Source organism: Periplaneta americana, chromosome 12 (assembly GCF_040183065.1).
Source record: "Periplaneta americana isolate PAMFEO1 chromosome 12, P.americana_PAMFEO1_priV1, whole genome shotgun sequence".
Taxonomy (NCBI): Eukaryota; Metazoa; Arthropoda; class Insecta; order Blattodea; family Blattidae; genus Periplaneta; species Periplaneta americana.
This window is the reverse complement of record NC_091128.1, coordinates 148,371,003-148,392,545: the sequence shown is the minus strand read 5'-3', so window position 1 is coordinate 148,392,545 and position 21,543 is coordinate 148,371,003. Positions and strand designations below refer to the sequence as shown.

Genomic DNA, 21,543 nt, shown 5'->3' with positions numbered 1-21,543 from the left:
GGGAGATAAATAAATAAATAAATAAATAAATAAATAAATAAATAAATAAATAAATAAATAAATAAATAAATAAATAAATAAATAAATAAATAAATAAATAAATAAATAAATAAATAAATAAATAAATAAATAAATAAATAAATAAATAAATAAATAAATAAATAAATAAATAAATAAATAAATAAATAAATAAATAAATAAATAAATAAATAAATAAATAAATAAATAAATAAATAAATAAATAAATAAATAAATAAATAAATAAATAAATAAATAAATAAATAAATAAATAAATAAATAAATAAATAAATAAATAAATAAATAAATAAATAAATAAATAAATAAATAAATAAATAAATAAATAAATAAATAAATAAATAAATAAATAAATAAATAAATAAATAAATAAATAAATAAATAAATAAATAAATAAATAAATAAATAAATAAATAAATAAATAAATAAATAAATAAATAAATAAATAAATAAATAAATAAATAAATAAATAAATAAATAAATAAATAAATAAATAAATAAATAAATAAATAAATAAATAAATAAATAAATAAATAAATAAATAAATAAATAAATAAATAAATAAATAAATAAATAAATAAATAAATAAATAAATAAATAAATAAATAAATAAATAAATAAATAAATAAATAAATAAATAAATAAATAAATAAATAAATAAATAAATAAATAAATAAATAAATAAATAAATAAATAAATAAATAAATAAATAAATAAATAAATAAATAAATAAATAAATAAATAAATAAATAAATAAATAAATAAATAAATTACATACATACATACATACATACATAAGTGAATGAATGAATGAATGAACGAATAAATGAATAAATAAATAAAAAGTGGGTAGTCTTTATAAGTCGAACCATCAAATCTAGCATCTTTGTTATGATCTACCGTAAAACCTGTGGCAGTTGCCTCATTGATTGGTACAATATCTTAAAAAATGTAAGAACAATACATCACTCTAAGTTAGACCCAATTTACCATAGAAACGCTCACATGTAAAACGAAATGAGTCGAAGTTGGATATGGATAATTTTTTTCAAGTACAAGACAGTGGCAAATTTTTCTGTACATATGTTACGTCATGAATCCATAATAAAGCAACTTCCTCCTCACAAAATATTATATAGGCCTACTTACCTCCAAAAAACACAACGGTCTCCAGAAACATATCATTGTCGTTCTGCTCAAAGCTGTCATACCAGATCTAAAATGTTTGATGTTCTGTATCTCAAATTCAAGATTTTGATTTGTTCCAGAAAACGCCTCAATTGTATTTGTTGATATTTGTAGTTCTTAGAATGTATATTATCATTATCAGAAAAATTTATTGTTTCAAAACTAAGTATTTTACTTGCTAATCACAGCTAAAAACCAAATATGTAGTTCTAGTGGAATAACAGGATATCTAGTAATGTATCAAGTATGTAATATTGTATTTTATTATATAAGCTATGGAAGGTAATGTCCCAGCTCGTTAAGATCTATGTGGTGGTTTCTAGGTCTGTAAATGTTAGAGATCAGAGCTTGTAATTACATAAAAATCCGGGTTCTAGTCATTACCTGCTAGTTATTCAAGGTCGAGACAACATTTGAGGAGAGCAAGTGTTTTTGCGGAAGATCGCTAGAGTTCTCGCTTTCGGCTTGTGCTGCTGCAGTTTTGTTATGAAACTCGACAGCGTATAGAATTAAATTACACTGAATACAGGATGTAGGTGATACAATAGCAGATTGAAGAGTAGCGATAGAATATATAAATTAATAAAAATATGCTATGCATTTTGTAATATATTAAGTGCATGGTTAATTAAAAAAAAATAAGCTTAATGTTTGCGTATTTTGGCAACAGCGCATTCGACACGCGTTAATCTTTTTATTTAATTTGCAAAAAAAAAAAAAAAAAAAAAAAAAACATTAATTTTATTGCAATGAGATAAATATTTCCTTATCAGTTTCTTCAATGATAAGAGTATAATGTAAAGAGAATCGTACCAATAATACTTAGGCCTATCAAGTGAAGCAGTGTTAACATTTAGGGGAAAATTATTTTTTTCAGAGAAAAGTATTCATTTTGGACTAACGTAGTGCTGGAATTATTTTACATACATCTTGATTACACAACTTTTAACACTGTATCACTTCGGAATATGTATGATAAGAACTTTCTTGTGTTAAATTTTAACGTACCTTGTTAACATGTTTCGACCTATTTTGGGTCATCTTCAGAACTGGTCGTTGTTGGTCTTGGCGCCTCTTGTTTCCTATGAGGGTGCGTTCGTAGTGTAATCAAGATGTATAATCACGTTACAAAGAGCACATCACAGCCATAACAAAATTAAAAAAACACCTCCACATATGCAGAACACATCACAAATACCAACCACACCTACAGAGACATCAACACAGGAACCAAAAAGCTAGAAACTCAACACACTAGAACAATATGAAATATACAGACACACGAAAACACAACTCAACGATATTCTCAACACACAACTCAATTTCAAAATACATACACTCTTTGACTCTACACTACGAACGCACCCTCACAGGAAACAAGAGGCGTCAAGACCAACAACGACCAGTTCTGAAAATGACCCAAAATAGGTCGAAACATGTTAACAAGGTACGTTGGAATTATTTGTTGTATTCTATCCAAGAAGTAATGTATTGAAATGTGCGGAGTTATATTATTATTCCTTCCATCCTTTGTAGCTCACAAATTTATAAAGCTATTCAACTGGTGTTTTATTTCGTTATCACTCCACTTTACATATTTTTGACAATTCAGTTCGTTAGGAACAGTACTAAAATTTTCTTATACCTTCCGAAAGATGGGACATGACAGTTAAGCGGCCGTACTTGGAACTACAGTGCTGGGTTGTCAATTTGAGCTATCACGCTATCAGCTTGGAGTAACGGATTTGAGTCATATACTACAGTATAATGAAGGAGTGTCCCAGTCTTTAAATCCCTCCATAAGTGTTGTTTCACTCCTGTCCTTATACTATATGAAACTCCTTGATGTTTATACAGGGACCAAATGCCTGTGAAAAGTCAAGCGTTTACTGCAAACCCAATCTGTCTATGTTCAAAACTGTCAGCGTATTCCGAATCTCATTGGACCGGTGGACAACAATGACGTCACGCTGCAGCGAATTAGGAACAAAACTGCTGGAAGGATCGATGGCTGTCATGGCGACTGTATAAGTTGTTGTCTGTGCTACGCTAGCAAAATTTTGCGAAATTTCCGTACTGCCGTCTCGTTCAAAGAAAAGAGAGCATAAACAATTTATTTCTTGAACCGTTAGTAATAACTGGTCCGTTGACATGTTCGCTCATAAGCCATTAACATATTGTTTTTACGTTATGCTCATTACCAGGGAAAGGATTTATATGTAAATACATATTTACTTATAAAGCTAATATAATTTATATTTTGCATTATCTTTATGTTTCACAATGTGTAGGGTTGAAAAATCCTACTTTTATTTTCCATATTTTTCCATATTTTAGAGTTTAGTACATATTTTCGTTAATTTCCATATATTTTCCATATTTCATATAAAACAGTCCATATTATATTAGGTTTAACAATAAAACAAAACAAAATTCCATTAACTTTTAAAAATACATTTCAACAATAGAGATTTAAACACATGTTCAGTAATCCCTTTAACATCAGAGTTATTTGAAAATTAGCAGTCCTATCAACAATGGGAAAGTAAGTTACAAAACTGTATTAATTTAATTTAAAATGTTTAACAGACTTCAGTTGTGCAGCTCAACAGTTAAATGCCAGTCAGAGTACACATAGGTTCAGTTTTGTAAATCATACTATAAAGACGGTAAATATGCCAAAAGTACGTCATTCAGTCAATTTAAATTCAAAACTAACAAGTTACATTTCAGAATTTAAAGAAGATGGTTTATCAACTGACAATAAAATATTATTTTGTAATTTGTGTCAGTGTGCAGTATCATCTACACAAAAGTTCCTGGTGCAACAACACATTACAACTAGTAAACATCAGGCCAACAAACAACTAAATTCCAAGCAGAGACAATTGTTTTTAACACAACCAACAACATCGAATGTAAGATCTGAGTTTAACATCGACCTGTGCCGTTCTCTCATCTCTGCTGATATTCCTCTCTACAAACTAAAGAATAAGGTCTTCAGGGAATTCCTTGAAAAATATACTCAACATACAATCCCGGATGAGTCAACACTTAGGAAGACGTATGCTCCATCCATCTACGATGAGACAATACAGAAGATAAGAGATGAAATTAAAGATAGTTCAATTTGGGTTTCCATTGATGAGACTCCCGACAAAGAAGGTAGATTTGTTGGTAATGTAGTTATCGGTTTGTTAAGTGAACAATATTCTGAACGAATTCTTTTACATTGTGATGTTCTAGAAAAGTGCAATAACAAAACTATAGTTAAACTGTTCAACGAAGCTATGGGTATCCTGTGGCCAAAGGGTATTATGTACGATAATGTGTTATTCTTTATTAGCGATGCTGCCCCTTATATGGTCAAAGCTGGACAAGCATTATCTGTTGTATATCCTAAATTGACTCATTTTACTTGTGTGGCGCATGCATTTCATCGTGTGGCAGAAGTGGTCAGAGACAATTTCCCTAAAGTAGATTTGTTGATTTCATCAGTGAAAAAAGTATTTCTCAAAGCTCCCAGTAGAGTTAACGTGTTGAAAGAAATGTACCCTGAAATTCCATTGCCACCAAAGCCAATTTTAACTAGATGGGGTACATGGCTAGAAGCAGTTGAATATTATGCCGAACATATAGACTCTATTAACAATGTTCTCCTTGCATTGGACTCTGAAGATGCAGTCTCAATTGATACTGCGAAAACAGTTACCTGTGACATAAGTGTGAAGAATGACTTAGCTCACATTCAGCATACATTTTCATGCATCATAAAAACGCTCAAAAGTCTCCAAAATAGGCACCTTTCACTATCTGAAAGTTTTGAAATTATAAATAGTACTGTGGAACAACTGAATCGTGGTAGAGGTAAAGTTGCAGATGCAGTAAGAGCTAAGGTGGACACTGTACTTTCAAAAAACCCTGGATATGAAGAACTACAAAAGGTTGTTGCTGTGATGAGTGGTGAATCAACAGTGAAGATTAACTTGGACTTATCCCCAGCAGACATTGTGAAATTGAATTATGTACCAGTTACTTCTTGTGACGTCTAACGCTCTTTTAGTCAGTATAAATCTATCCTCAGAGACAATAGAAGAAGATTCACTTTTCAGCACTTGAAAGAAATGTTTGTAACCTATTGTTATGGTAACAGACAATAAAAATTGTGTTTTGTTGAAACTACATTGGAAGATAAGGTACGTCCATTATATTTTTTGTTTAGTTTGATTAAAATGTACCAATATTTAACGTACATAGTCATTTTTTTATAATTTTAAGTCCATATTTAATTCCATATTTTGGTAAAAATCCATATTTAATTCCATATTTTGGTAAAAATAACTACATATATATTTACATATTTCATATATTTTTAGTCCATATAAATCCGTTCCCTGCTCATTACAAACAATACAGCAGAACTAAAACAGAACGCACCGCCATGACACAACAGTGCACGATGTCATTCGTCTGCTAATTCCCGCCCTATACAAGAACCAATCAGATTCACTGAAGGCGGCTGATGGAGACTGCCACCACCTCTGCAAGCTGATGGCACCGGTGCGACACCGGTGGAGCATCAGTGAAGCCATCGGTGAAATTCGGAACATCGTGATGCCATCAGATTGCTCAGCGCTGAGATTCGGAATACGCTCAATTTGAGCTATCACGCTATCAGCTCGGAGTAACTGATTTGAGTCGCATACTACAGTATAATGAAGGATTGTCCTAGTCTTTAAATCCCTCCATAAGTGTTGTTTCACTCCTGTCCTTATACTTACGTGAAACTCCTTGATGTTTATACAGGAACCAAATGCCTGTGAAAAGTCAAGCTTTTACTGCAAATCCAATCTGTCTATCTTCAAAACTGTGGATTATATAACAATTTTTCTATTATGAAAACTTACTGAAAAATTACATATTTTGTAGGAAGAATATTAATTACTCCAGAATGGGTTGACTTAGATCAGTGAATTTTGGGATAGAGTTGAACATATCTCAAAGACTTCTTGTGCAATTATTGCTTTTTGTTTAAAAAAAATTGTGACAATTCGTACAGGCACTGTATTCCATATTGTTTTTCCCCCCCTTTAGGCAAAATTTGCCATTTTTTTTAATTCTCTTGAGCTTAAAATTCGCGGCAAATGGACTCGCGTCCGCCACTGCCATTTACATCATAACATTGGGAGTTGGTAACATTGATCAATCAGCTTATTCCGTCCATATTTAGTAATCAGCTGTGGAATTTGTTACAAGTGTGAGAAGGTTAGATTTCTTTCTTGAAAAAAAAAAATGAAAATAGGTCAAATTCAGTGAGTGTGGACGTGAAGTGGCAAATAATTGGGTTGTGGAAGAATGACTGGAGATAATATCTAAGTTCATTGCGATGAAAGAGTAATTGAACGGAGAAAAATTCTCTCCGGCGCCGGGATTTGAACCCGGGTTTTCAGCTCTACGTGCTGATGCTTTATCCACTAAGCCACACCGGATACCCACCCCGGCGTCGGACAGAATCGTCTCAGATTAAGTTCCAACTCTTGGGTTCCCTCTAGTGGCCGCCCTCTGCACTACGTCATAGATGTCTATGAACGTATGATAACGCAGAATATCTGCATGGAAATATCATATGTACTTCGGTACATTAAAATAATAAGTTCATTGCTTTTAATTAGGAAAGATAGGAATTTCTTACTTTTTTTTATTTTACGTTATGATAAATAGGCCTATGTCGAATTTCCCACTGTCCCCCTTCAATGAAATCCGCACATGTTTCCAGGACCTAAAGATGTAAATATATACAGTAGTACACAATGCTCTGTTTACAAAATAATAACCATGCTTGGTGAATAACATGCATTATCTTGAGCAATAAATTGTTATCAGGGAGTTGAGAGCGTAATTCAGTACATTTGTGTTCGCGTAACGATAAAGTTGCTCATAAAATCAACAATATCACACACATAGTAACCGACAGAAACGTCATTTACCAACAGAACAAATGACGGTAGATTCCTAAACAGGGAAAGGAGCCATATTTTCGTTCCTCGACTCGCTTCCTCCTGCTCGGAGCGGAGGAGAAAGCTCCTCGAGCGATTTTCGGAGCCGAGGGCCTGGGTCGTGCGCCTGCAGCTTCCGGGAACTTGTGAAACGCCCGAGGCCTCGTGAATATTCACAACAGCATTACGCAGCACAATCAGTCTGCCGGTAACAAAAGACGCGAGAAGTGCGCAAATCGCTGTGTAATAAGCTCAGCCCCGTTAATTGCTTCATTGGTGCTCTTTTGCCGAAATCAACAGAGAAAAACTTTTTCTCAGGACGTCCTTGTAAAAATGGCGAGGCACAAGCTCATTTTATGTGATACCTGAAGTCCCGTCGCTGTTATTCCCGGCGTGACTCCTCCTCTTTTCTTACGTCTTAGGAAGTGAAGGCTCTATAAAGTCTAGGTAGGTAGTATCGTTCGCCATTTTTGTTCTTTCGTTGCCGAGCTACCACATGAGGAATCTATTTGCCACACCGTTAAACATTATCATGTCGTAGCTCCTATGATAATAAATCAAACGCACTGTAATTCAGCAAATAATTGAACGGCAAATAACGTCCTCGTGTGCTTTCTGCGAACGCCAACGAAAGAGCTAAAATGGCGGGCGATTATATTAAGTATTTATCGAGCCTTATGAAATTCATAACGTCTTCAACAGCGAATCACAAGACGCACACGTTTAAATGTAGGCGACCTGCAACGTGATTGGCTGCCGGAAATTAGAGCGACGGGACTTTAGTAATAATAATAATAATAATAATAATAATAATAATAATAATAATAATAATAATAATAATAATGCAGTATTATCTATACCGATAATAAAACTGTAACCAATTTTAAATCTTTTGTATTGCCCCTACTAGTATATATTGCCAGAAACAAAATTTGGGCCACCTGAATTTTCCAAGTTCCAGTTATAACGTACTGCGCATACTCAGTAAGCACTGAACATGCACAGTTTCTTATAACTGGAACTTGGAAAATTCAAGTGGTCCAAATTTTGTTTCTGGGTCTATACATTTCACAGCGGCAAAAAGTTTCGGCGAATTGCAGGAAATTGCAGGAACACCACAAATTTAGGTCATGTGGAATATTTTAGAGACTGGGAAAAAAAAAAAAAAAAAAAAAACATTATTTGCTTTTCTTTGTTTTTCTTATAGGATTAAAGGTTTTTGGAGAATTAACCATGCTATTCACATAATTTTGTTTGCACACTTTTTTTTTCAATTGCTTGGCTTAAATCCTACATTTCAAGTTCTCCAGGCACGTGGAATATTTTAGCAATTAAAAAAAATATATTGTTTGCTTTTCTTTGTTTTTTTTAATAATATTTAAGGTTTTTGGAGAATTAAACATCCTATTCACATAATTTTGCATTTCTATATGTTTGTACATTTTTTCAATTTCTTGGCTTACATATAGGTACAGTTCAAGTTCTCCAGGGTATGTGGAATATTTTAGAAACTAAGAAAAAACTATTGTTTGCTTTTCTTTGTTTTTGTTTTATAGGATTGAAGAGTTCTGAAGAATTGAACATGCTATTCACATAATTTTGCATTTCTGTATGTTTTTACACTTTTTTCAATTTCTTGGCTTAAATATACATTTCAAGTTCTCCAAGGCATATGGAATATTTAAAAAACTGAAAAAAATCAATTTGCTTTTCTTTTTTATATAGGATTAAAGGAATAATTTTGCATTTTTGTATGTTCATACACTTTTTTTAATTTTTTGGCTTAAATATACACTTCAAGTTCTTTATAACATAAAAGAAATTGTTTGAAAGAAATGAAATGATTGTTACTACTGGTAGAGTCGGGAATTGCAGAAACCCCAAATGTCCAGGTAATTCAATTTTTTTTTTTCAGAAAATACTAAAGAAAAAAATTAAAATTCATTTACGTCAAGCACTAGAACATATTATGATGCTTCAGTAAAAGAATAGTCACTTCAAAATACCGAACACTTTCGATTATTATCAGTTTTTTTGTGCTTCCTGATAAATTTACTCAAATGGACGTTTGGGGTTTCTGCAAGTCACGATTCGGTTTCAAGTAACATATCTTGATAAGAATTGTGGAGATCTCTGATAAAGAAGAGTGGGGACATAAATATCTCGATATTCCAGAGATAACTATCGATATTCATATATACGAATATGTACCTAGTCATCTGTACAACTGTTAAATTCTATACAGAGAGTTCGAGAAATCACGCATATCAAACGATCAAGTTATTTTATTCAACAGTGCACAAACAGTTGTATCCTGCTACGAGATGACAGTATAACGATGTATATTATGTGTTTTGAATATAAGTGTAGACAAATTGCATAAAAACCAGTAATTGCCTTTACGTAGAAATACATGCTATTAAATACATACAGTGGACCATCATAATGTACGAGGGTCATTTCATAAATAATGCACAGGTTGGCAGAATTGTGGTGCAATACCAATGAAAAGTACGTCACTTGCAGTTGAAGAATGAGGAAGAAGCACTGTGTTCGTTTCGTCCATAGCATACTCTGTGTTTAGGTAACGAGAGCTAGAAATGGAGCATACACGTGTCTCAGATTCTTGTGATAGTTAACCTTCTTGGTGGTTGAACCTCACAATATTCTCCACTTTCCAATAACAGTTCAGTATCCACTTACGTTCATCGAACGATAATTGCATCGCCATGTTTATTTATAAACAGATGAACATGTTTTCCACTGCCTTCTGTATCATAAACCGCAAAAATCGTATTTCTGTCTCATTTTTTGCTGTGAAATAGTATTTCAAAGAGTGTATACATCAATTTGGGACACTCCATATAGTAATACCATACTAGTAACAAGTTCAACAAAACATTTCGTGCATTAGGAGTGATTGGCGCAATTCTTGGACATACTATACATAGAAACATCTGTTCGAAACAGAAAGTAATGAGGACAATACACGGAGTATATCGGCGACATAGAATACCAAGGGTATCACCAATCAGTTTCGCAATTGTTTCTCCATCAGTGCAGTGTACTGTCCAAGTGACCTCCGCGATGTTGATTGTAGTGCGTCAGCATTTATCAAACTGTGGTCCGCGAACTGTAGCTAAGTGGAATCTAGTGTATGAAACAATTATATTTAGTGAAAATATGTTATATTCATATGTATTCGTAACTGTAAGTAATAACATAAACTGCTGCCAGGAAGTCAAAAGGAGGATAGCAATGGGAAAGGGAGCACCTTCTTCGAACTTCTGGAAAAAGAACCAAGGAAGAGACTAGTGAAGTACTTCGTGTGGAGTGTGTCATTGTATGGGGCAGAAACATGGATATTACGACGAAGTGAAGAGAAACGATTAGGAGTATTTGAAATGTGGATATGAAGAAGAACAGAGCGTGTGAAATGGATATAGAGGACAAGAAATGAAGCTGTGTTGGGAAGAGTGGGTGAAGAAAGGATAATGCTGTAACTGATGAGGAAGAGAATAAGGAATTGGCTAAGAAGAAACTGCCTTCTGAAGGATGTACTGTAAGAGATGGTGAACGGGAGAAGAGTTCCGGACAGAAGATACTAATGGTAGACAACATTAAAATAGCCTACATGGGACTTAGCGGAGATTAAGAGGAAGGCAGAAAATATGAAAGATTGGAGATTGCTGGATTTGCAGTGAAAGACCTGCCATTGGGCACAACATTATGAATGAGTGAATAATAATTACACCTGTAATCTAAAACTTCTTCACAAAAGAAAAATCATATTTGAAAGATATCTACAGAAGTTGTTTGAACAATTAATATAAACTCTACCCTTATGACTGTGGGATTACTAGGATCTTTGTAAAGGTTTATTAACTATAAGAGACTCTGTCTGTTACATTATTTTGTTCTGAAGTTAGGAGAGTGAAGTTTGGTATAGTGGTTTTATTCTCAAAATGTTGAAGGGGAAGAGCTGGGCCTTATCATCTGGACCTCCGACCATTTAAGTTACAGTAGGTGAGTAAGGAATGGATCTATAACAAAGACCAAGAAGAAGATTCTTTAAAATATTTACAACCTGGATCTTACACACCTCAATGGAAAGCAAACTGCACGCAATTTAGTTTTACAGAAGTTGTACATTTCTGTTGAAGGTCCCCAGAGAAATTACGTCTTGCAGTTGCAACCATATCGACTACAAGGCCTTAAAGAGAATTGTAAAAGCTTTGCAAATAAATGAGGAAGACTTATGAGGACTGAAAATTAGAAAAGTTGTTAGACACACTGTCTGAGCAGGTGTCGTCTTCTTTCGAAAGTTTGCCGTCTGCAGTCTATAAAATCCAGGCAGTGGCGGCTCTGCATCATGCGGGGTCTACGTGAAAAGCATACACAACGCCTTTGATGAGAAATAAATATGTAATTAGCCTATGAAGTAATTTAATAATTTACATACGCAATAAACAGAATATTTATTAAATGGGTTTTACGATTTCATTTTTATTTTATAATTTGATCATATGAATTTCATCAGTAATAAAGAAATTGTATAAGTTTTATTCGTGTCACTTTCTGCAGTCTTCAATCATTTGTAAATTTAATAATCTGATTGGCTATGTATTGTATACTTTTAGTAGAGCCATCGATGTAGCTCAGTCGGCAGACTCTCTGGGCTGCTGATCCGTTCGGGCTTGGGTTGGATCCCCCTTTGGTCTTTGGTTTCTTCCGAGGTTTTCCACAGCCGTGGGACTGAAGCCGGATGGTCTATGGCGAGTCCTTGGCATCAACCCCTTTGATTTGATTACCCCCCTTTGATTTGATTACCTGGTTGGATTTTTCCGAGGTTTTTCCCAACCAAAAGGTAAATGCCGGGTAATATTTTGGTGAATCCTCGGACCTCACCTCATCTCACCTCATCTCACTACATCTCGCCAAAATATTGTAAAAAATTGCACAAAATTGTAAAAATTGTAGAAAATTACTAAATTGTAAAACTATAAAATTTGTAAAAATTGTAATTGTAAAATTGTAAAATTTTTACTTGTTCCACATCTTAAAGCTTCATTGCTCATGTAAGATCTATGGAATAAAATGAATGAATGAATGAATTTAATATTTAAACCGCATGGAGACTGCCTTAATTTTCAATTTAAGTGAAAAAAAAAAATTGTTTCTATTCCCAGCTACCTGGTCACTGACATCTGCAACGCAGATATTTCGTTCAGTTTTGAGAATAGAGGATTCGCCGCCCACTGTTGTAATCAACTTGCAGAAAATGTGTATGACTTGTCATAAACAGCGGTATTCTCTTTCCCGAATGTTGAAAGATTTCTAAGTCTGAAACATTTCCGATCATTAAAAAATAAGTGGCTTGATCAAAGGCATTTGCTACATAGATGTTATTCAGTTAGATTTTAGAATTTAGAGTTCAGAGACGATCTGGACCTGCGCTTTTCGACACAATCACGAAAATTATTCTCATAAGAATACTAAAAGATGGACTCAATTTCATATGGCTATATTTCCTGAACTATACGTTGTACTTGAGTTATGTAAATTACATTTGATTATACACACATTCAAGTTTAGGATATATGTTCAATGTACCCCGCCCTTGCTGCACGGATAACATCTAGACCATACCTGCACAAACAGCGCTCAACGAGAGCGGGAGAGCTGTGTTTACCGCTCGCCGAAACGGAGAGGAAGATACGTCAGAATGACATAGACTTGCTATAGGTAGAGGAGAGGGAAACGACCACTCAGTTATCTAGTGGAGTGCAGCGTGTAGGCCTATTCTCAGTAACTGTTTCACGTTGCTTACCTACTGCTACAGCACAGTATGGAGGAATCTAAAAGACGGAACATAGCATTTAAAATTTTACGATTTACAGCTCGAACTTACTGATCTTCAATGTTACCTAAGAGCTAAAGATCGTTTGAATAATACTACTAGCCTGGTTGAGTTTTACAAGACTAAACATTAACAATAATATCCACGACTACACAGGCTGGCTGTGAAAATGATTGCTATTTTTGGCTCAACATTTATATTTGTGAGCAACTGTTTTCTATAATCAACTTTAATAAAGGCAGACATCGAACATCTGTAACTAGGCTACTGTTCCTTTCAGCTGCCAACAGCATAAAACCTCGTTTTTATGTACCGGTACTGATAAATAAAAATATAACAAAATGATATTGTACATTTAAGTAGCTATAGAATTTCTATTATTTCTGTAAAATAAATATTTCTTTATTAATTAATAATAGTCCAAGATAGTTTTGCAAACACTGAACGGGAATTAATTTCATAAACACTCGTAATAGTACTTCATTTTGTGTATATTTTGTACGATACCACCCGTTCTTCCAGTCCACCCTTATACAGAGCGCAGCTAATATCTGCATTCCGCTCATGAGCTGTGATCCGGCTCGGGGAGCGCAAACCTTGTGCAGGCCTGATCTAGACGGTAGCTGAATTCATTCCACAACCGATGAAGAATGTCTTGACCACTGAGTTCACCGCAGCTGTGATACGGCTTCTTAGGCGATTCAGATTTGTGGGAAGAGGTGGTGCATTAACTACATCTTTCACGAATCCTACAGGAAAAAATCACAAGGTGTGATAACAGGAAAACCTCGGTAGCCAGAACTGAAGCACCAGGTCTTCAGTCCCCATGCGAAGTATCTTGCTTACCACTAACGCTGCTGTGCGCTTAGGAGCGCTCTAGCGGTAATATTAAAAAACTTCAGAACATCCTCTTTCAAAATGTTCTGTAGGTCATACAAATACAACTTATTAGCTCAGGAAATATAGCCATATGAAATTGGGTCCATCTTTTTAGAAACATGGTGTATTTCCAATATAAAATAGTCATTCGTAAAAAAATGCTTAGAAGATTAAAATGACAAATACCAGGAGAATATCTGGCGTCCCAGAATAATTGATGCTAGGGCCCGGAACGGGGCCACGGTCCGGCGGTTGAAAATCACTGTCCTAAAAGATACGTCGGAGGAAATGGGTTGTCTGACAATAAATGGTGCTCCATGCGAGACCTGTCATCCATTCGAGTTCAGTGCTTAGGTCACAGGTGAATAATGCGGCGAGCTTTAACTGGCGCAATGTTAGTAGAGCCGCCTCTGAATTCAAGTAAAATAATTTCATTCGGAAGTCCTGGTATGATTGAAGATTATGTAACGGGGTTACACGATGTGTATTGAATCTACCTGAGTACGTCGTTAAATTTTCTTTCAATTTACAATGTGAGATGCTTAGAATTAGAAATTAATATTGTATATGGACGTCTTCGTATTTATTAATGCACATTTATTTAAATGATTGAGTGCATTCAGAAGGGTAGGCCTATTTAAGCCGTTTTTCCTCTAAGTATATGTTAATGGCAAGTCATGCCTGTCACTATTACGCAGCAGGTGAAGACATAACAAAAAATGCAGTAATATTAGTAAATAACACAATATACGTAGATAATTATAGTCTACAATTATTGTATTAATGAATTAGACCTATTACTGGGCCATACCCGAAAAAACAAGGTGCTTGTGGACGGGGGTGACAATGTTCTATACAGAATAATTAATCACAATTGATACATCCTTGAAGAGGTTAAATAATCCATTGAATAAAAGGTTACATGGTGTCATTTAAAAAAATGAAGCCACAATTCGTATCACCTTAATGAAGAAGGTTACAAAAATACATACCCATAGTATTAATTTTTCATTTGGCGCCAAAAGAAAAAATTTAAATGAACAAGACAAATAGGCATTCTGTATTGTATTGTATTGTATTGTATTGTATTGTATTGTATTGTATTGTATTGTATTGTATTGTATTGTATTTATTAACATTCCATGGTATTCATACATTGCTTTACAGCTAGAATATGGAACAAGTCAAAAAACTTAATACTATTATAAAGTCTTAATTTATAGTCACAGTCTAGATGAAATATATATACAGACGAGATTTACAATATAGTCTACTAGTAAAACACATAGTTTTAGTATCAATTTTATGAAGTGTTATTGAATGTCATGAGTTCACCTACAGAATAGAAGGCGTGAGAAATTAGGTATTTCTTTAATTTGGCCCTAAATAACCTTATGTTTTGAGTTTCATTTTTTATATCGATAGGAAGACTATTAACAATTTTTACTGCCATATAACGCACTCCTTTTTGATAGCACGAAAGACTTGCCGATGGAGTATGAAAGTCATTTTTTGACGTGTATTTATGCTATGAACTGTTGAATTAGTTACAAAGTTTTCACGATTACATACGAGGAAGACTATTAATGAAAAGATATACTGACAAGCCATGGGCATTATTTGTAGTTTTTTGAAAATAGTCCTACAAGATTCTCTAGATTTGGCACCTACTATTATTCTAATTACTCTTTTTTGTAATAGAAATATATTGTTACTACCTGTGGAATTTCCCCAGAATATTATTCCAAAACTCATTACCGAGTGGAAGTATGCAAAGTATATTGTTTTTAAGGTATTGATATTTACTATATTTTGCATAGCTCTAATAGCAAAACAAGCTGAATTTAGTTTGGGGGTAATTTCTTTAATATGATTTTTCCAATTTAACACATTAGTACCCGAGGTGCATAAATTAAAAACGTGGTATATGTCGAGACCAGTTCAAAAAGAGCCAGTTAGTTTTGAAGGGCTCGGCAAAATTGAATAGCTGTGAACTAATGGGAAGGGAATGCTGCCTGTTGCAGGACGATCCAGGACCCGGCGAGCCAGCGCCTGACGTGGTACAAGCCGCCGCTGACTGTGCTCGTCATCAAGAAGGTGCGCGACGTGTCCGTGCTGCAGCCCTTCGTGCAGCTCGTCAAGTGGCTCATCGAGGTACTGTCCCTCCTGCTGCTCCTCGACTCTTTCTCCTTCAGATTTCCTTCCTCTTAGTTTTGCTTCGGTTTCTTGTCCCTAGCATAGATAAATATAATAAGATTCGAAACTCATTGACTTTCCTGTTAGAGGCGCTAATGTACAATTTGATCTTCTTCCGCCTGTTTTTCTTAGCATAAGTAATTCCTCCAAGCATTTAGAGCACACCAAGTGACGAAAAAATAACTAATTATTCCATGCATCCAGCAACGCAACAGTTGACGAAAAGTATAATTATGTGCATAAAATATCCCCCCCCCCCGTTCTGAAACAACTTAATTTAAAATAATACATTTAAATGTTTATTCCTCACATCATCTCCCACTGGAGTTAACAGGAAGATGAAAGAGACGGTGTATTTTACACTACAGTATGATTATTTAGTCCTGACAATCGCCGGCAATGTGCGCCTGAGTCAGGCGAGTCCATTAAGTTACGCCAAGGGATATTCAGGTTAGTCTGTCGCCTGCAGTCAGAGCGATCGGATATCACGCATGCAGTATAGCGTTGTGTTTCCAGTACAGTTAAGCTGTACTGCATTCCTTTACCGACCGCTCGTCCTTATCTCTACTCCGGAACTCTCCCCACTACTCCTATTACTTTCCCTCTTTCGCGTCGCTTAGCTGTCAGGACTAAATAATCGGTCTGTACCTTTTAATGCAACTAATTAAAATACAAACAAGAAAGAACAGAAAAGAAAACAAAAGGTTAGATAACTGAAATTGTATTTTTGGGATATTTAGTGTAAAGTGCACTGGAAAAGTCTGCACAAACTAATTAGATATTTGAAATTATTATGTTACTGTCCACAATTTTACAATATAGGCTATTCAACAACTATTTTATACTTTTACTTTAAAAAGACTGAAATCTCTAGAGGGGACATTGTCCCCCGGGTCACTCTTTGAATTCATCACTGCATGAACTAATGTAACGTATGTGACCACACCCAATGACGTTACCTTCCCTTGATACGAAGATGAGGGTGCCGAATTTGCATATAAAATTAACCGTGCCGAGCGAAATATACAGGGTGAACCCGTAAGTAATACCATTAATTTCAGGGGGGTTATTCTTTGAGACATTTCAAACAAGTTTAATAAAATTTTGCTCGTTTTCGCTTCCTTTTCGAGATAAATAATGCTTTATATGAAACACTTCATAGGGTGTTTTGGGAAATCCCTTTATTTAATTCCCAATATGCTCGGTCAGTTTGAGAGCAGTGTATTATGGTAATAAATGATTGAAAGAATTTTAGTTTTGTCCTTTAAATATGCAGAAACTTGTATATGATCCGAACAAATATAATATTTTAAAATTCCTTTGCAAAACTATAAGTTGCACTTGAGTAGAAGGTATGAGTAGTATGTAGAAATTTTGTTAATTCTGTTCTGAACCTTTTCTTTTGGCCCTTCAAAGCTTTAAGATAATTAGCTGGTACGTTGAAGATCGTAATACAGTGAATACTTTCCTTACGGACACCCCCAAGATACGGACACTCCTCATATACGGACAGATTTTTATGTCCCAACTGAAATAATATAGAAATAATGACAAATTTAACTCTCGTTTACGGACACTCTCAGACACGGACACGGACAGCTGTTTGACAGTCCTAAAGCTTGCTTTATCTCCTGACTGCGGACAGAACTTGAATTTAAAGATCTAATGTGTTACAAAAATGGAAAATTTAGCTTTGAGAATTAAATTCCTTAACATGAAAGTAGACAATAAGAGTCTCGTAGGCTACCACTAGCCCAGCCGGCTACCCCTTCCTGGAAGCGGGTGGATAAACAGAATCATAAAATTTTAACCTGTCTGATGGGTTCAAGGTTTCCGCGATCGTGAAATTGTATTCGACACATGATGGCATTAGTAGGATTATTCTCTTCACTTCAATCAGTTTTTCTGTTTCGAGAGACATGGCACCTGAACGTAAAGGTTAAGTTGAAAACTATAAATTTCAGTACTGCATAACTGTAGACCTAGAATAAAATTGTATGATACAGTACTGTATTTTCCTTTTTCGGTCTTATCTACAGTAGTTCAAAGTTGCAAAGAATTTACTGTAGTACAGTAGACTGTATTTAGAATTAAACTACAGTAATACATTTCATTTAAAGCATGAAGGGATACATAACGCATATTATAAATTTTCTGTTAGAATGGGGAGTCTCCCTCCCAATACAGGACACCTCCCAGATCCGGACAGATTGTTATGTCCCTTCGATGTCCGTAAATGAGAGGTTTCACTGTACATCAATAGTGAAATGATGGAAAGATATTACAATTTTCTTCGCTCCCTAATGCACTTAGTCTGACGACATGCCAGTCAGCTGATGTGGGTGAGTGTCAATTGCGAAATATTAGAAACCAGACACATTTTAGTAACTATATATAATACTGGGTGTTCATTTCAAAGTGTGTCATGACGTCACTGTTGTTGGGTCACCGATTTGAAGCGAGTTTCAGCTTATATGTTAGAGAAGTTACCTATTATTTAAGGCGTTCTTCAATCTGAACTTGAGAACGTGTACGGTATAACTTGAACGTCGTAGCAACAGATGGCGGTCTGTACGGTCTGTGTGCTACCATAACCTCTTTCGAACTGTGTTTTGCGCCGGTAAGTCGTACGCAGGGTATTTGTTATCATCGGTTGCGTACTGTAACATTCCACAACACAAATCAAATGCTCCGTGTCCATGTTGACCATCGAAGTTAATGTCAACAAATACGTAAGTAATCGTCTTAACCCTCTCCCCATATCCCGACAGTACGTATTTCCAAACAGTTTACATTCCTGCCACTACCGGCGTTACCGTACGTATCGGCACGTACTCTTCAGAATGAACGCCGTACTTGCTAGCCAACTTCTCTGCCTCTTAGATTATACACTTGAGCTGCGGAAGTGTAGGAAGATTGAATTCTCTAGGCTCATCAGCTAGCCACATGACGGCATACAGCGAGCCAAGACACATTTTGAACTGAACACCCAGTATAATATATGTAATTTATATATAATTAATATCTCATTGCATATTGCAGGAGAAGAACATGGTAGTGTTTGTAGAGCAGACTGTGATGGACGACACCCTGCTCATCAACAACCCTGGCTTCATGGTCGTCAAGGACAAACTGATGACTTTCCGGGATGGCAAGGACGACCTCACAGACAAGATCGACTTCATCATCTGCCTGGGGGGAGATGGCACCCTGCTGTACGCCAGCTTGCTGTTCCAGGTACATATTCACTCCAGATTTAAAGGATTAGACGGCCGGAAGTAATGACGGCTTGTTATTTGGAAGAGATTTTCTTACATAACCTATACGCCTTTCATTACACCATTCGGAGTTTCTCGTTACCTAACCTCTCTCTCGCTCCCTCCCTCCCTCCTCTCTATCTGAGCAGGAAAAGAGAGGAGGATTACATACCGAGGAGGAGAACGAGAATGAGGGAGGATTAGATGATTATGAGGAGGAGGGAAGCAGTGGGAAGTGAAGAAAGAAAAGAATTTTCACGAAAAGAGTCTTCTCTTCTCATCTGAATGCAAAATAAGGTCGTCTAGGTTAAACATTCACCTCGAAATACTCAAATTTTCAGAAATATTTACAGCAAAGTGAGGAAAGATTTTTACAAATGACAGAGATAACATAGTTACGTATTAAACGATGCGTATCTTTATCAATTTTTTTCGGTGTTGTGGAAAGTCAAAGCTTGAAATGGTTTGTCATCGATTACTTACTTACATACTTACTTACTTACTGGCTTTTAAGGAACCCGGAGGTTCATTCCCTCCCTCACATAAGCCCGCCATCGGTCCCTATCCTGAGCAAGATTAGTCCATTCTCTATCATCATATCCCACCTCCCTTAAATCCGGCCTCCCGAATAACACATATATGCATTTCTGGATTCGCCCATACGTGCTACATGCCCTGCCCATCTCAAACGTCTGGATTTAATGTTCCTAATTATGTCAGGTATAGAATACAATGCGTGCAGTTCTGTGTTGTGCAACTTTCTCCATTCTCCTGTAACTTCATCCCTCTTAGCCCCAAATATTTTCCTTAGAACCTTATTCTCAAACACTCTTAACTTGCCATCGATTACATCATTAATTTAATTTCTTTCATTATTAATATTTATTTTTACAATAAAATGTAGCCTACTGAATATCTTAACTTTTAAAATAAAATAATAACAGTTTAAAGTCTACAATGAGTAACAACACAAATCATGATAAACACACAGTCTAGTATATACAGTCATGAAGCTCAATATGTAGTAAATATGTCTGCATAGATAGTTGCTAGGATCACTAATATCGCCTCATTACAGACAATGCGAAATAGTACCGGCACAGTCTATTGTTCCTAGCACCCTCACAACTCAAGCTTCGTGACTGTATATACTACTGTAGACTGTGATAAACATGAACTTGGAGGTGTGTATGATAATTTATTGTAATTTACAGTGCCATGTGTTTTCGTTAATTGAAACTTACTAACTGGAGTTTTATTGTGTTCATTTCCCAGCAATCCGTCCCCCCTGTGATGGCGTTTCATCTTGGTTCCTTGGGGTTCCTGACACCGTTTGAGTTCGATAACTTCCAAGAACAAGTCACAAACGTGTTGGAAGGTACAGAAATTGTATATATTTTTCCCCAGTGTATTGAAATGTATTACAGTTCATTCTGTTACGTGTTTTGTGTAGACAGTTGTGCTCAATGTTTTTAAACTCCATACTGGCTTCAGGGACGTTTCATTCTCTGTGGTACCCACAGAAAAGGTGATAGGTTTTCTTAGCATTGCGTAACAGATATTACGAACAAAACTACAGCAAAACTTCACCCTCTGCATGTGTTTTATTTCATCATTTTATTAATTACAGTCAAACTTCGATATCTCGAAGTGATTCCGGAAACTAATAATGCTTCGAGTTATCGAAAAAATTGAGTTATAGAAGTTCGACTTAAGTTTAACTGTAAAAGGCTTTCAAAACTGTATTTTTACAGAAATGAAATTTCTCAGTATTCACTGCTGAACGATTAGCGGCAACGATCTTTATAAAGTTAAAAAAGTCGCTAAACTGGAGAATTCCCACGGTATCTTTGAACCGTGCCGTTACGTTTAGCACCAGATTTAAGTAAATACACAATCTCGCCAACATAAGAACACGACGTTGATGTGTGGCGTCGTTGGAGGGAGAAATTTGTTTATTTTCTCTCTCTACCTCCTTCGTTCTGAACATTACTGAGATATAGCACCACTGTTAGCTACAAGATATATTTGCGCAAATATATTGAAGTAGATTACGTGACTTAGATGAGAGTCTCGGGACAAAACAGTTTTGCTATATTTCTTTTTTTATTAAATGTTAAGCACAGGAACG

At 35.1% G+C, this 21,543-nt stretch overlaps 1 protein-coding gene across 16 annotated transcripts in view; it reads left to right on the top strand.

Annotated features, from left to right (window-relative positions):
* Positions 1-21,543, top strand: part of LOC138710978 (NAD kinase-like) — a 242,643-nt gene that overhangs the window by 185,651 nt on the left and 35,449 nt on the right. For all 16 annotated transcript variants that reach the window (XM_069842229.1, XM_069842218.1, XM_069842219.1 and 13 more), the window contains 3 exons: positions 15,984-16,113; positions 19,198-19,392; positions 20,688-20,790. In XM_069842229.1, the coding sequence (XP_069698330.1) occupies positions 15,984-16,113; positions 19,198-19,392; positions 20,688-20,790 (428 nt within the window). The remainder of the gene's footprint in view (positions 1-15,983; positions 16,114-19,197; positions 19,393-20,687; positions 20,791-21,543) is intronic.